At 43.7% G+C, this 16,567-nt stretch overlaps 1 protein-coding gene across 1 annotated transcript in view; it reads right to left on the reverse strand.

Moving 5' to 3' along the window:
• cdc14aa (cell division cycle 14Aa) overlaps window positions 1-16,567 on the reverse strand; it is a gene marked incomplete at both ends in the record, with an annotated part of 31,813 nt that overhangs the window by 11,703 nt on the left and 3,543 nt on the right. Inside the window, 5 exons of the mRNA XM_083654008.1 lie at window positions 455-517; window positions 2,797-2,863; window positions 4,542-4,621; window positions 7,239-7,331; window positions 7,417-7,492. Of these exons, the coding sequence (XP_083510134.1) occupies window positions 455-517; window positions 2,797-2,863; window positions 4,542-4,621; window positions 7,239-7,331; window positions 7,417-7,492 (379 nt within the window). The remainder of the gene's footprint in view (window positions 1-454; window positions 518-2,796; window positions 2,864-4,541; window positions 4,622-7,238; window positions 7,332-7,416; window positions 7,493-16,567) is intronic.

Genomic DNA, 16,567 nt, shown 5'->3' on the forward strand with positions numbered 1-16,567 from the left:
CGTCTGATACCTACAATCCGCTACAGAAAAATTTATATTGATTGTTTATTAACTGGCCCCTGGCCTTCTATCATTTCACGAAAGTGGCCCCCGGGCAAAGCAAGTTGAGTATCCCTGGACTAGTGCATTGGTTCCCAAACTGTGGGATATATTGTTTCCCAATATAATCATATTATATGCTGTGTACTTCAAGCATGATTGAGATTGAGATGTACAGTATATGCACAGTACATACTACATATATGTCAAATATGTTGGTCTTGTACTCAAAATCCCTTGAATAAATCAGATGAAATCAGAAAGAAAGACAGAAAAGAGTCCAAATCCGCCCGGCCAAAATATCTCTCGCATTATTGTAACTCAGAGGAATCTGATGAGGATTGTAGTTTGCGAGAGTTATTTCATGAAGAGTCCATGACAACTGTTACTGTCCATCTGCCCTGAGTGCCCTCACCTCATAATGTTCATATTCTTCTACATCAAAGCTTTCAAAGTCCAGGAAGCCATGCTGCAACGCCTGGAGGAGACAGAAACAGGAGAGAGAGAGAGAGAGAGACAGACAGACAGACAGACACACATACACATACACACACACACACACACACACACACACACACACACACACACACACACACACACGCAGAGACACACAGCACAGACAGGGTGAGAGAGAGAGAGACACACACACACACACACACACACACACACACACACACACACACACACACACACACACACACACACACACACACACACACATAGAGACAGGTGTGAGAGAGAGAGAGAGAGAGAGAGAGAGAGAGAGAGAGGCAGAGAGGAGACAGAGGATAGCATGTTATTGCGTGACTCGGGGCAGTGTGCTATTAAATCTGACCTGGAGTCTGACTCCACTGTGATGTAAGCCCTCTCCTCTCTCCTCTCTCCCTGACCTCTGACCTGGAGTCTGACTCCACTGTGATGTAAGCCCTCTCCTCTCTCCTCTCTGCCTGACCTCTGTTGGCTTTTCTCTTCTCTCTTCTCTGTACACTTTAATAAGACTAGAGGATTATGCATGAGAACAAGACACAGGAGGGAGGGGAGGGAGGCAGGGAGGGAGGGAGGAAGGGAGGGAGGAAGGGAGGGAGGGAGAGAGGGAGGGAGAGAGGGAGGGAGGGAGAGAGGCAGGGAGGGAGGGAGAGAGGGAGGCAGGGAGAGAGGGAGGGAGGCAGGGAGGGAGGGAGAGAGGGAGGGAGGGATGGAGGGAGAGAGGGAGGGAGGGAGGGAGAGAGGGAGGGAGGGAGGGAGGGATGGAGGGAGGGAGGGAGGGAGAGAGGGAGGGAGGGAAAGAGGGAGGGAGGGATGGAGGGAGGGAGGGAGAGAGGGAGGGAGGGAGGGATGGAGGGAGGGAGGGAGGGAGGGAGAGAGGGAGGGAGGGAGGGAGGGAGGGCTCCAGTGACTGAAAAGGTAGGTGACATATGACCGGTAACACTTTACATTAAGGCCCAATCCCAATTCCCTCCTTGGCCCTACCACTTAACCCTTAACCCTCCGTTTTGCACGTTCACGTGAAGTGGTAGGGGTGTCTCAATTCGTTTTTGCATCAGAGCTAGGGTGAAGTGGGAGGGTTTACTAGCCCTCGAAACGGAGATTTTTCAGACCCACACTCCAAACCAAGGGCTGAGAAGGAAATCCGCCAGTAATGAGCAAAAAGTTACAAACAAACGTTTATATCTGAGTTTAATGTCGATACGAAGGACTCTGGATGCTCTGGATATGTGGAATTCGTCTGTGGCAACATTTCAGAAAAAAAGTTGTATCGCAATTGGCGCTGCACTGGTTTCCTGGTTGTGGAAGCGGAGACAGCAATCTTTGTAAATATCGAGTTTTGAAATGCGCGTTTCAACATTCCGAGTCCGACCCAGTGATTCTTTGTACCGACATTAAAGGAAGACATCCATTTATTTTTGTATGTTTTGGTTAGATATTTTGCGACTATTTTAAAGCAGCTACGAGCAAGATTTTCGATTGTTATTAAACAGTTTAAATTTAATATCGATGCCTCACATCTTACCTCTAATATTAGACGAGACCAACGCAGAGTAGTCTCGCTTGAAAGCCGAGTGAATCGGCGAGTGTTGTCTTGATGATTAGTCTGACTGCGGGCCGGTGTCATCAGGAAGTGAAATGAAACGGTTTGCGGCAGCCACTTCGGCCATAACCACAAAATTACAAAATTACTTTCAAACAAACTGTTAGAATATAACGAGAGATGTTCGCGAGAGCCGAAAGTAGCGAGGGCAGCTGTTTTGCGTCTGTTGCTTACGGCCGTAAACCGTTTCGCTCAGTCTAGCGACAGACCCAAAACAAGAAGGACGGCTTTCCCCGCCAGATCAAAGGGCTTTCTACCGTCGCAAACATCTCTCGTTATATTCTACGCTACGCTACTAGCAAACACTGCAACAGGACGTAAGCTGGAGGTCATTTAGAATGTTTTATGTTGTCGAGTTGAGACCGTCTGTAGTCGCACGTCATGTGATTCTGTGATTCACCAAGGAGATACACACAGAAAAACAGCTCTAGTTACGCCGGAAACAGCATCCCCTCCGTTACGCTCCAAAGCTGATGCCCCTTTTGGAAAGAGCGTGCCTCCAAACGGTGCAGCTAATGTTGTGGTCACTCAGCGGCGTTTTTGAGCCCGGCTACGTCACAGAAAAGTACTTTGACATTCAGCTCGGCTTGTTTAGATGCGTTTAGTGGAGGCCTGGCTGTTGTTTACCTTGTTTAGATGCGTTTAGTGGAGGCCTGGCTGTTGTTTACCTTGCGTATTCCTTGTAGGCAGTCGAACACGGTGAGGTTGTAGGAGCACTCGCCCATTGCTGCATCCCTAGGACGGACACGCACGCACGCACACACACACACAGAGAGAGAGAGAGAGAGAGAGAGAGAGAGAGAGAGGGAGGGAGAGAGAGAGAGAGAGAGAGAGAGGAGAGGGAGAGAGAGAGAGAGAGAGAGAGAGAGAGGGAGAGAGAGAGAGAGAGGGGAGAGAGAGAGAGTTTATTCTTTGCCCTCACCCATGCTGCTGTTGTCTAAAAACCTATAAAAGACAACTTTGACTTCTGCTTACCGGCTAGTGTTGCCGAAATTTAGAACCTCTAACCGACTTAATCTTTGCTCATTAATTAATTAATTCAATTACATAATTAATGTTCATTGGGTAAATACCTTCCCCCAAAGTGTGCGTCCCCTTAAAAAAAGATATACTACATTGTGTTCAGTCACTATAAGGTTATTCCACGTTCACGTCCACATGGATTCTCTCACATGAAATGAACAAATATCCCTGATGGCAGATCAAGGTGTTAAACGTGTTAAGTGTGATCCTGTGATCCATGTGCATTAAAACAATACAGCGCTCCCTCAAGGTCATCGCTCTGGACCTGCTGCCACCTGTCTGTCACTCAGGCATTACTTGGCTTGACCTTGGTGCTTCTCAGACCCATCTGAGAGCACAATCCAAATCCCAGCCTGATCTGCTGGGTGCTTTTGTTTGTAGTCAGGAGGACTGCAAGTGAACAGACTTGGCCCGATCATTCTGCTAAATAATGTGATCACCATGACATCATTCTGCGAAATAATGTGATCACCATGACATCGTTCTGCTAAATAATGTGATCACCATGACATCATTCTGCTAAATAATGTGATCACGATGACATCAGACTCAGTGACTGTCCCACTATTCTCCCACTGCGTCCCAAACAAATTTCACAAAGTAAATAATAATGTCTGTCTGTCCGTGTGTGTGTGTGTGTGTGTGTGTGTGTGTGTGTGTGTGCGTGCGTGTCTGTGTGTTCAAGTTCAAGTTCAAGTAGTTTATTGTCATATGTATAATACAATGTATAATACAATGAAATTCTTTATGCTTTGAGCACCCTCAGCCTTACATACACAAGGACATGGTCACAAAGACCGACAGAAAAAGGGTGTAGACCTACATAACTATGTAGGCTACACGTGATACAGACATGTCTGTACACAGTACGTGTAGACATAACACAAACCACAATACAATACAGTACAGTAATGGTGAACAACAAAGTGACAGTGCGTTGCAGTGTGTGTGAGTCAACTGTTCAGCAGCCTGACTGCCTGAGGGAAAAAGCTGTTACTGAGACGGGTGGTGTGTGATTTGATGCTCCGGTAGCGTTTTTTGGAAGGGAGGAGTGAGAACAGGGTATGAGCGGGGTGGCTGGTGTCTTTGATAATGTTTTTGGCTTTCATTTTACAGCGAGTGGTGAAGATGTTATGGAGGTTTGGTAGTTCTGTGCCGATGATTTTAGCTGCTGTCTTCACAGTCCTCTGCAGCAGTCTGCAGTCCTGGGCGGTCAGGTTGCCGTACCACACTGTGATACACCCTGTCAGAACAGGGTGTATCACAGCTTGTGTGTGTGTGTGTGTGTGTGTGTGTGTGTGTGTGTGTGTGTGTGTGTGTGTGTGTGTGTGTGTGTGTGCGTGTGCGTGCGTGCGTGCGTGTGTGTGTGTGTGTGTGTGTCCAGGCCTACCTGAAAGGCAGGTAGGCTGTGTTGTTTCCTGAGATTAGAGTCCTGTAGGTCTCTTCTGGACTCCTCTTCAAATAGATGACCTAGTGTCGGAGGGAGAATAACATTTATAATAGATAGATAAGATAGATAGATAGATAGATAGATAGATAGATAGATAGATAGATAGATAGATAGATAGATAGATAGAGTTACTAATTTTATTTTCTGTAAACTCCCTGAACCAGTTAGGCCTACATAGAAAACTGTCTTGTATAAATTATGGAAAGTTTCGGTTGTTAAAGGAACACTCCGCTAGGGATGCAGCGGTTTCCGGTTTGAAGGTATACCTCGGTTTCAAAAAGTCACGGTATCAAAACCACTAAGTTTTGCCGTCATACCTTCCCCACGGTATCACCTGTTTCCCCCTGAGAGAGAAAGTGCCCAGACAGAGTGCAGTTATGCGGCCCCTCCCCCCAGCTGCCCAGTCTCAGCAATCAGTGTAGCTGTGATCGTCAAGAAGTCATCAAGTCAATCGTTTACTCCCGTGCGTAGCCTATTGTAATTCAACGTGATAATGGCTGCTGAAGGAGAATCCCCAGAACGATCCCCCGGGCGGTGGGCCGCGGCCCCGTCGAAAAAGACAAACTCCGCGGTGTGTGGGAATATTTCGGTAAAAACAGGGACGGCCAGGGAGGATTAGAGGGGGAAATACCTCAAACATGAATCAGCACATCTGCAGGAACAACACCCGTCCTTCCTTATTTGCCAAATTCAAGGTACGTTAAACGTCTTGCGTCATCATACATCGTGTCGGACATAAACCATTTCCACCGGCAGGAGGATGAACGTAAAATAAACACTGTCATAGGCTAACGTTATCGACAACATAACATGGCTAATTAGCACTCAGCTGTCTTTGCTCTAACTAACGATAACGTTACTTGACTGAGCGAACGTCTTATGCCGGCGTATTGCACTGAAGAGAAGTAACAACAGTCATTAAATAAGAGGCAGAGGTGTGTGTGTGTGTGTGTGTGTGTGTGTGTGTGTGTGTGTGTGTGTGACGCACAGAGAGGCAGAAGTGTGTGTGTGACTGTGTGTTTACATTATGTCTGCTTGGATCCATTATAAGCTAGCAATGCGCTACACTATTTCTCCTGTGCTTACAGCACATGCATCCAGTGTCTGCACTGCTACTTTCTTCCAAAATATCTGGATCTCTAATATTTGCCCTACAGTACTTTTGGCTACAAATAAAAGTTGGTGTGTGTGTGTGTGTGTGTGTGTGTGTGTGTGTGTGTGTGTGTGTGTGTGTGTGTGTGTGTGTGTGTGTGTGTGTGTGTGTGTGCACATTAACATTGAAACATTTATGTCCAGTGTCCAATCCGATTTGACAAAAGATAAGCATGTGTGTTTTAGTTTTACATACGTTAATTAGATGAAATAAATAGTTCAATAACAAACAAAAAAATGTAGGCTATTTTTTTGTTGCCAGATTTCACAATAACACATAAAGGTCCGCGATACCGTGATACCGTGAAACCGTGGTATTTTTGTCCAAGGTTATCATACCGTCAAAAACTCATACCGCTGCATCTCTACACTCCGCCCATTTTCAACCAGCTTTGTATCATTAGAACATCAGTAGTATATCAGAAAACTGTAAACTGTTTTGAAGTCTGTCATTTAATTTGACAGTTATTGAATGTTAAAGTGTGGACCAGTGACATCACTGGTCCACACTAACTCAAATTAATAACTCATTAACTCAAATCAACTCTCAATAACTGTCAAACTATTCATCATTCATCTAGTTTGACAGTTATTGAGAGTTGATTTGAGTTAATGAGTTATTAATTTGAGTTAGTGTGGACCAGTGATGTCACTGGTCCACACTTTAACACTCAATAACTGTCAAATTAAATGACAGACTTCAAAACAGTTTACAGTTTTCTGATATACCGTAAATTCCGGACTATAAGCCGCACCTTTTTTCCCGTTTTTTGGCCTTTTTTGGCCCCTGCGGCTTATATAACGGTGCGGCTTATCTATGGATTTTTTCAACAAAAAAAAAAAAGCACTCTTTCTAACTATAAATCCTATATAACTATAATAAGTTTTAATTTCCTCTCTTGCCCTCTTTTCACCACACTGTATGACACTGTATGACACTGTGTGCACTGTAAAAAACAACACAGGTGGTGTTGTGTTATGTTGTTTTGTTGAAATGTTAATAAATGGGAGCTTCCTCAAACAGCCATCTCTTTCCCAACAATCCCCTCTGTGCATGAACCCTTACATATGGTAATTAAACATTAAAACACAATAAAAAAAAAAAAAAAAAAAAAAAAAAACATTAAAACACCCGCGGCTTATAGTCCGGTGCGGCTTATATAAGAAAAAAATAGTCAACTTTGCAGGTGCGGCTTATACACCGGTGCGGCTTATAGTCCGGAATTTACGGTACTACTGATGTTCTAATGATACAAAGCTGGTTGAAAATGGGCAGAGTGTTCCTTTAATTGACTTGAATTGCAGAGACAAGTTCAGCCCTGGTACATAAGGTCATTTGAGCAACAAATTGCATGATCCTGCAATATATGAGAATTTTAGAATAGATAGATAGAGACAGAGAGAGAGAGAGAGAGAGAGAGAGAGAGAGAGAGAGAGAGAGAGAGAGAGAGAGAGAGAGAGAGAGAGAGAGAGAGATACACTTACAGCGTAGGCACCGATGAGTACAGCAGCGTTGGCTCTCTTCTTCTGGTCATAACTGGTATAGTGGACCAGTTTCTTCCTGGATAGAGTGAAGGACTGAAGTGACAAAATAAAGTCAACATCACAAATCCCTTGTTTAGCAAAGCGTTTGGTTATGAGTGTCGTCCTCAGCCTCTCTTACCTTGAGCTTCTTGTTGAGCTTGCAGCAGTAGCTGTACAGCATGGCCAGGTTGAGGGGGCCGAAGTCAGCGTAGAAACTGAAACCCACAGAGAGACGCAGGATCAACAGCTCCGCTACGCTAACACTCAGTTAGCATAGCTGTAACGCAGCTGTAACGCACGTGTAACGTATGTGTCATAGGCATGTGCCCGGCAGCTACTGTGAAATGTGTCTTTACTCTGTTGTGTTTCACACACAAACTGATTTGTCGACGTTGTTGCATTTCTGTATTTGGTTTGTTTAGATTTTCCAAATGGGAACAGTTTCATGTTAGCAAATAGAGCGTTGGATCTGTTCTGCCTTGGCACCAGTGCTGTGCAGGCCTCATCTGACCCAGCAGTGGAAACGTGTCTGGTCCCTAAACAGGCCTTTTGGCACCTGACTGAGGTCGAAGCTGCATGTTAATTAAATGGTATGGCCGCAGCAGGACAGTCAGGTGGCAGACGCTAATATAAAACCTATCTATAGACACACATGACATGATGATGAAGTGATCAATCTAACAAGCGTACGCGGAGCCATAAAAAATATCATATAAAATTGGACAGTGCAAATTACATTGGCAGCCATGCTCCACTATCTATATAACTGCAGTTTAGCTTATATATATATATATATATATATAAAATCTCAATAAACCTTTATGGCATACTATTACTACTGGTGTTGCCAGTGTTGACAGTAATAGAAGATGCCAAATCATTCAAAACAATAAGCATTTTGCATTGTGCCAGCATGCAGCGCTGTTCCAAAATGTTGTTGCCTGGGAAACGCACATCCCATAATACAACTGTTCACATCGCATCACATAATAGTATGATGATACTTGAGATGCCATTGCGAACATAGATGCGAACAGTTTAGCTAAAAGTTTAGCGTCGCCAGCGAGGGCCCCCACCGTTGCGGGCGGGGTACGTTTTGAAATCCCTCCAGGCCTGACATTTTTTCTAGGGGAAACACTGATATATATATATATATATATATATATATATATTGGGCATCTCACCATGGTGAATTGATGAAGGACACTGCTACACTTTGCAGCCAACAGCTCTAAGTATTAAATGGTCTTCTAGTGTCTATCGTCAACTCCTCAAAGTGCTCCTCAAACGAATAGCTCACATGCAAGGCGCCAACCAGCTCGTCGAGAGCAGTTAGGGCTTCAGTGTCTTGCTCGGGGACACTTCGGCAAAACACGCTGCCGGGAGGAGCCGGCCTTGAACCGGGAACCTTCTGCTTCCCAGAGGACAGCTCCAGAGCCGTATAATAGAAGAGTTGCGACATCTCCATTCACTCCAATGGACCCGTTTTTGGGCCGGTGCGGCCGCTTGAACCTCTTTGTCGGAATGAATCTAAGCACGAGTTCACACAGCAGAGTTCTGTTGAGTGACGTCTGTCCCACGCTGCTCCACGCCAATCAGACGATGCCTTTCAACCTTTGGGTGGGAGCTGCCAGTGTTGCCAGATGTGCTAGTTTTCCACACAATTGGGCTCGTTTGGATTGCGTAAAAATATCGCTTGGTTAAAGAATTTCAAAGTTTGTTCACTGTGTACTGTAGCCTAATTGGTAGGCTACTGTGGAGGGGAGGATTCGCTTGTTTTGGACAATTTTCCTCCTCAAATAATTTTGGGCTAGTTTTTGAGAACACCTTTTGGCCTGGAAACCATCAGCCGTATCTGGCAACACTGACTGGAACACTTAATACTGTCGCTCAGTGCTGGAACAAGCAGGACATGCTCCAGCTTACACCTCGATGTGTTTATTTGTGTGCTTTTACACGATAATCGCTGTGAAACTATCACAAAACAAGGCGACTTCGTCAACCACAACTTCCACTTCAAGTTGTTTTTAGCACGCCACGGTGACAAGATGAGTTCGTTCACCACAACTTTTTTGCACGCCACGGGAAGTGCGCTGTACTCTGTCCCCTCTTTGTGATTGAAGCGTAGCCAGGGCCAGCGTTCTATCGCCGCGCACGTACAGCACAACGACCTCACAGAGCATTGCATTATAGGCTAAACCAGGGGTCACCAACCTTTTTGAGGTCGAGGGCTACCTGAAGGGTAGAGAGTCATGTCGGGGGCTACCTGTTGAAATTTGCTCGATTTACCTTTAAATAATGAGTATTATGCATTTAATCGAGACATACATTCTTTTCTTTCACTGTTGTGAAGAAGAACTCTTCCTCCCACTCCTCTTGAAATTGGTAATGTTTTTTCTTTCACTTTTCTGCCATTGTTCTTGCGTTCCATCATTTAGCTTAGCCGACTGATATAATCATTGGCAGCTGGCAGTCGCACTGTCGCAGAGTGAATGACGTAGTGACGTAACGTAAAACTAAACTTTGACCCCAGCCCAGGCGGATCAAAATAGTTAATCAATAATTAATTATACACAGACAATAAATTATACACAGACAATAAAAGTTTTTAAAACGTATGCATTGTTAAACAAATTATTTTCTACATTTGTGTGTTATTGTGGGAAGGGAGGAGAAAAACAAATAAAAAATTAATTTTTCTGATTATATTTTTTTGTTTCGTTTTTTTGTTTTTTCTTTCTTTCCCCTGTGGCTGAGCCTGTTTGTCTGTTTTGTCTTGTTTGTGTAAAAAAAAAAAAAAAAAAAAAATTTTTTTTTTACATTTTTCTGAACGTGGCTTGCGGGCGCCACAGCGCCACCCCGCGGGCGACTGGTCGCCCGCGGGCGACTGGTTGGCTACCACTGGGCTAAACATTATTCTTTCACTTGTTTGAAGATCCCTGCCTGCTGTGTGTGTCTTTGTCTTTGTCTTTATTTAAGATCCCCATTAGCTACAGCAGAGCTGCAGCTATTCTTCCTGGGGTCAAACAACTTGCATAGTTTCAAGATATCAAACAACTTGCATAGTTTCAAGATATCACATACAAAATTTACATTCTGTATAAAAAATACATTCTGTACAAACGGTACAATTTCGGATATTACATACATACATACTGTACCTTTCAAGATATTGCATACATCAGAATTACCTACATACCATTACAGATGTGTAGAATATACATAAAACTACATCACATATTATGTATACCTATATCATTACCATATCTTATATATATAATTATACATATAGCTATTACCATCACCATATATATTATATATTAGTTATGTACATGCTTCAATATGCTATATATACATACATACATATACACATACACACATATATACATACACATACATACACACACATACATACACACATACATAACAATATCACAGTAGTAAGTGCTGTTTTACCAAGAATTTAACATGTTTTTTGCTTTTCTTTTGTGTAATATGTGTGGGAAGGGTGTTCCATTCCTGCATACCTCTAAACATGTGTGTGTGTGTGTGTGTGTGTGTGTGTGTGTGTGTGTGTGTGTGTGTGTGTGTGTGTGTGTGTGTGTGTGCGTGCGTGCGTGCGTGCGTGCGTGCGTGCGTGCGTGCGTGCGTGCGTGCGTGTGTGTGTGCGTGCATGGGTGCATCCTACAGTCAATGGCATCAAAAGTAAACGCCAGCCACTGTGTGGTAACCATAGAAACATTAGCATAATCCTAACTCTGAATTTTTATAATGTGACAGTCATCTAAAAGACATTGAAAAGATGATTTGATTTAGAGAGACAGTTAAAAACAGCTCACATTGTTAGTCAATGTGTGTTTTATTATTATTTTCAAATAAAATGATTTTCTTGATTAAAAAAAAAAAAGATCTGGCCTTCAAAAAGTACTTTTTCATTTTCAAACGTTTTCCCTTTTAACCAACAATGACAACAACACGAGAGAGAGAGAGAGAGAGAGAGAGAGAGAAAGAGAGAGAGAGAGAGAGAGAGAGAGAGAGAGAGAGAGAGAGAGAGAGAGAGAGAGAACGGACCCATCTTCTCGTTTTTGGTTTTACACAGGGACAAGAATTTTTTTTTCATTTCCTCGTCTTTAGGAATAGGAAAATGGATGAAACTTTAGTACCCTGACCTCCGTTTTAAAGTGGCCCACCATGACTTTTTGTTTGTTTTGTTTGTTGTTGTTGTTGTTGATGTCTTTTGCAACATGCCTCGTGGGCCACTTACAAACGGACAACAGGCCACAGTTGGCTCACGGGCCGTAGTTTGACCACCCCTGCTGTAAAGTTGGCCCTGGTTTGTGCTTTTTTCACATATTTGTTTCTTTATGTCATTGTTCCTTGTGTTGACCTACTGTTTCTTTTTTTCAAAATACCCTGGTTATTCACCAGTTTCCTGGTGAGACCGTGGGCGCTTCCATGACACCCTCCCTCCCTGTTTCCGCCCAGGACCGCTCATAGCGAAAGAGAAATAATCATAATAATTGTTGTGACTTTGTACCTACCTATGTCTTGTAATGGAGCCCCCCCAGCACAATCATTTCACACGTGCATAATTGTACAACGGAGTGACAATATCTTGAATCTTGAAAGAGAGAGACCGCTAAAGCTCCGTTCAATGACCAAATAATAAGAGTTCCGGTTTGGACGTTTAGCCTTCAAATCAAAAGCGGCCGCTATGCAACCACAGACTATTTTTAGCCATTTCGGCTAAAATAAGCCCGTACAGTACGAGTGAATTGACCTCAATTCACCTTGTTTTTGTAAAATATCTCCGCTATGCAACCACACAACGTTACTATGTTTAGCCATTTCGGATAAAATAAGCCAAACGTTCCCACTCTTTGACAGCGGCGCGCACCTCCTTGCTAGTGAAAAAAATGTAAACAGGAAGTCGACAACCGGCAACCGCTGAGAATCATCGGAAACGTAGGTCCAGGAATAAGGTGAATACTGTGCATTTGATTAAAAAAAAACTTGGATTATTAATTCTTAATCAACTCTACCTTTCCGGATTACAGCTTCTCATTTGCTTCTTTTCATGTCCGAGGGCCAAACGTCCTCGTTAGACCTAGCCAATCAAGCGTCCTCGTTAGACCTAGCCAATCGGAGATAAACTCCTTTTTCCCCAAATCAAAACAACCCCATTACACAAATGTTAGTTCTACACAAAAGTGGGATTACAAAAGATGCCTGCCTGGGAAACAAATGTGCATGGCTGGTTACAATTTCAAATCGGCCAGCCTCTTTGGCTGGCGGACTCAAAAGTTAATTTCCAACACGGACAGGAATGCCCCACCACAGCTAAAGCTGGGTATTGGCAAGGACCTCACGATACCATACGTATCACGATAGACGGGTGACGATCCGATGCACCGGCCCTATGCTAGGTTTCGACCTAGCCTTGTTTACCTCACAAAAGTTCCCGGGAGTAAGGTTCTGGATTAAGCAGCGCTGTCGAGTTGCAGCAAAATGGACAGTTTGTGATGTACTTTGAAAGGGTCAGACGTTTAAAGAATCATTATCCGCTTTATTTTAGCATTTCAAACGTAGCGCGAGCCTCCTTCCTGGCTATTCATTGGCTACTGAGTCTGAGTCACACATTTTGGAGCTCCGCTGGTGCCACTCTCTTACTAGATTGCTCTGGACAGCTCTATCTCCACTCCTGAGCTACTGCCGCCCCCTCCCACCCCTATTAGAGAAGGGGTGTCAATATGGCACCCAGTGATCAGCCTGGTCATACTCTATATATCTATAGCTCTCCTACTATAATGTCAATGTTAGACTTGTGGACAATCAGTCATCTCTGTAGTTCCTCTGAAGACACAACCGAGTAGTCATTTTAACCTACGTTAGTCAGCCTAGTGTGATATTTAAAGTCATAATGAAACATTATTTTGGGAGCGTCTTGCTTCCTTAATGTGATGTATTTCCTGTTGAAACAGGATGTCAGGGTGGGATATACGGTAACGTGGGGAGGGTAAACTGATGGGGTATCAGTTAGGCAGAGAAATGCTGTTTATTTGATAGAGGGAAGGAGGTTTTACAGTAGGGATGTAACGATAACCGGTTTGAATGATAACTAGGGATGGGCATCGAATTTCGAATTTTCGAATAATCGTTGTTATTATCAAGGTCGACTTTTATTATTGAAATTCGAAATTTGAAAAAAAAAAAAAAAAAAAAAAAATTTTTAGTGAAATGTTGCATTGTCTCCCCTGATTCTAAGTATAGTCAAATCGCTTGGTTTGAGCAAGTAAAACAATTTTTATAAGCATTTTAAGCAAGGTTTATGGAAAAATGAATGGCGGATGAAATCCCATGAAGAGGGAGAGGGGGTGACTTTGGCACCCCTTTGGCACTCAGACCTGAGCCTACTAAATATTTAATGAACCACTCATGATTGTCAAAACTGTTTTTTATTTTCGAAAATGTCAATGTCATGTAACATGTTCTTTACTTCAGTGGTGCAATGCTTGTTTGAGCTAAAAATCCACAGCAGAAGCTTTTTATATTAATTAATAAAGCCGTAGACTTAGAATCAGGGGAGACAATGCAACATTTCACTCACAAAAAAAAAAAAAAAAAAAAAAAAAAAAATTAATTTTTTTTACATTTTTATTTTTATTTTCGAATTTCGAATTAAATTCGAATTTGGCCAGCGAATTTCGAATAGTGTTTTTGCTAGAAATGCCCATCCCTAATGATAACCGTGATCAAATTCCTTACGATAACCGTGCACTTTCAAATTTTCATTATCATTAAAACCGTGATTACCGTGTTACCATGATTACAGTGCTTTGAAAAACATGGTAAATCCTGTCCATCATCAACCAAAGTTGGCACCCGTCTCCCAGATGCAGACGTGCAGCCTTGGAGAAATGATTTCAGTGAGTGTATCAATCCTTTTTGGGTCTGAGTTTTCAATATAAAACTTGGTGAAATGATTTCTGTGAGTGTATTAGTACCTTTTGAACATTTTCAGCAAATTGTGACACAAACCGTGATAATACTGATAACCGTGATCATTTTGGTCACTATAATCGTGATATGAAATTTTCATATGGTTCCATCTCTATTGTACAGTTAATGATAGATGCTCCTTTTATCTTCTAAATGGAAATAGGTCAATTTGATGTTCTGAACAAATTGCCAAATGGACTTTCAAGCCAGTATTGTTTTAGTACAATTGTATTGTTATTATAATACAGTATAAAGGTCTAGATGACAGAGCCAGAGAGACAGTGTCCACATGATGTCATCAGCGTCTGTCCTAATGTAGGCCTAGATGACAGAGCCAGAGAGAGACAGTGTCCACATGATGTCATCAGCGTCTGTCCTAATGTAGGCCTAGATGACAGAGCCAGAGAGAGACAGCCCACATGATGTCATCAGCGTCTGTCCTAATGTAGGCCTAGATGACAGAGCCAGAGAGAGACAGTCCACATGATGTCATCAGCGTCTGTCCTAATGTAGGCCTAGATGACAGAGCCAGAGAGACAGTGTCCACATGATGTCATCAGCGTCTGTCCTAATGTAGGCCTAGATGACAGAGCCAGAGAGAGACAGTGTCCACATGATGTCATCAGCGTCTGTCCTAATGTAGGCCTAGATGACAGAGCCAGAGAGACAGCCCACATGATGTCATCAGCGTCTGTCCTAATGTAGGCCTAGATGACAGAGCCAGAGAGAGACAGCCTACATGATGTCATCAGCGTCTGTCCTAATGTAGGCCTAGATGACAGAGCCAGAGAGAGACAGCCCACATGATGTCATCAGCGTCTGTCCTAATGTAGGCCTAGATGACAGAGCCAGAGAGAGACAGTGTCCACATGATGTCATCAGCGTCTGTCCTAATGTAGGCCTAGATGACAGAGCCAGAGAGAGACAGCCCACATGATGTCATCAGCGTCTGTCCTAATGTAGGCCTAGATGACAGAGCCAGAGAGAGACAGTCCACATGATGTCATCAGCGTCTGTCCTAATGTAGGCCTAGATGACAGAGCCAGAGAGAGACAGTGTCCACATGATGTCATCAGCGTCTGTCCTAATGTAGGCCTAGATGACAGAGCCAGAGAGAGACAGCCCACATGATGCCATCAGCGTCTGTCCTAATGTAGGCCTAGATGACAGAGCCAGAGACAGACAGCCCACATGATGTCATCAGCGTCTGTCCTAATGTAGGCCTAGATGACAGAGCCAGAGAGAGACAGTCCACATGATGTCATCAGCGTCTGTACTAATGTAGGCCTAGATGACAGAGCCAGAGAGAGACAGTGTCCACATGATGTCATCAGCGTCTGTCCTAATGTAGGCCTAGATGACAGAGCCAGAGAGAGACAGCCCACATGATGCCATCAGCGTCTGTCCTAATGTAGGCCTAGATGACAGAGCCAGAGAGAGACAGCCCACATGATGTCATCAGCGTCTGTCCTAATGTAGGCCTAGATGACAGAGCCAGAGAGAGACAGCCCACATGATGTCATCAGCGTCTGTCCTAAATCCCTGTCCATCAGCAGAGCACAGCCACTGATCTCATCTTGACCTACATCTCACAGTCACAGCATCACCACTGGCTTAGCCTGCGTGGGAATGAGTATTATGAATGGCGTGCTTTACATATCATGAACAAATGGTATTATGAATGGTGTGCTTTACATATCATGAACAAATGGTATTATGAATGGTGTGCTTTACATATCATGAACACATGGCAAATGTCTTGTCAGTGTAGAGACTTTCAATAGAAATGAATGGACCCCTCCTCTCAAATCAATGCATTTGCTTGTCATAGGCTACTGTGTAGGAAGAATTACTACTTACTTACTCGGATTATGCCCATTTACACACCTTTAAAGTTTCATGACCGCATCTTGCACGGTTTTGACACTGTCACGTTTGCAAAATCTGTCCACAGACAGACAGACAGACAGGCAGACAGGCAGACAAACAGACAGACAAACAGGCAGACAGGCAGGCAGACAGACAGGCAGACAGGCAGACAGACAGGCAGACAGACAGACAGACAGACAGACAGACAGACAGACAGACAGACAGACAGGCAGACAGACAGACAGACAGACAGACAGTAGGGCTGGGTTAGCCTAGGTAAACCCAGCCACCACGTGACCTGCTCTCTCAGTTCCCAGTCACTATCATAGTGACTGAGAACAGGTCTGAGAGCAGGTCACGTGGGGGATGGGTTTACCCAGGCTAGGGCTGGGTCGGTTTGAAAATTTTAAAACTGGTTCGAT

Source organism: Poromitra crassiceps (genome assembly GCF_964638095.1).
Source record: "Poromitra crassiceps genome assembly, chromosome: 17".
Taxonomy (NCBI): domain Eukaryota; kingdom Metazoa; phylum Chordata; class Actinopteri; order Beryciformes; family Melamphaidae; genus Poromitra; species Poromitra crassiceps.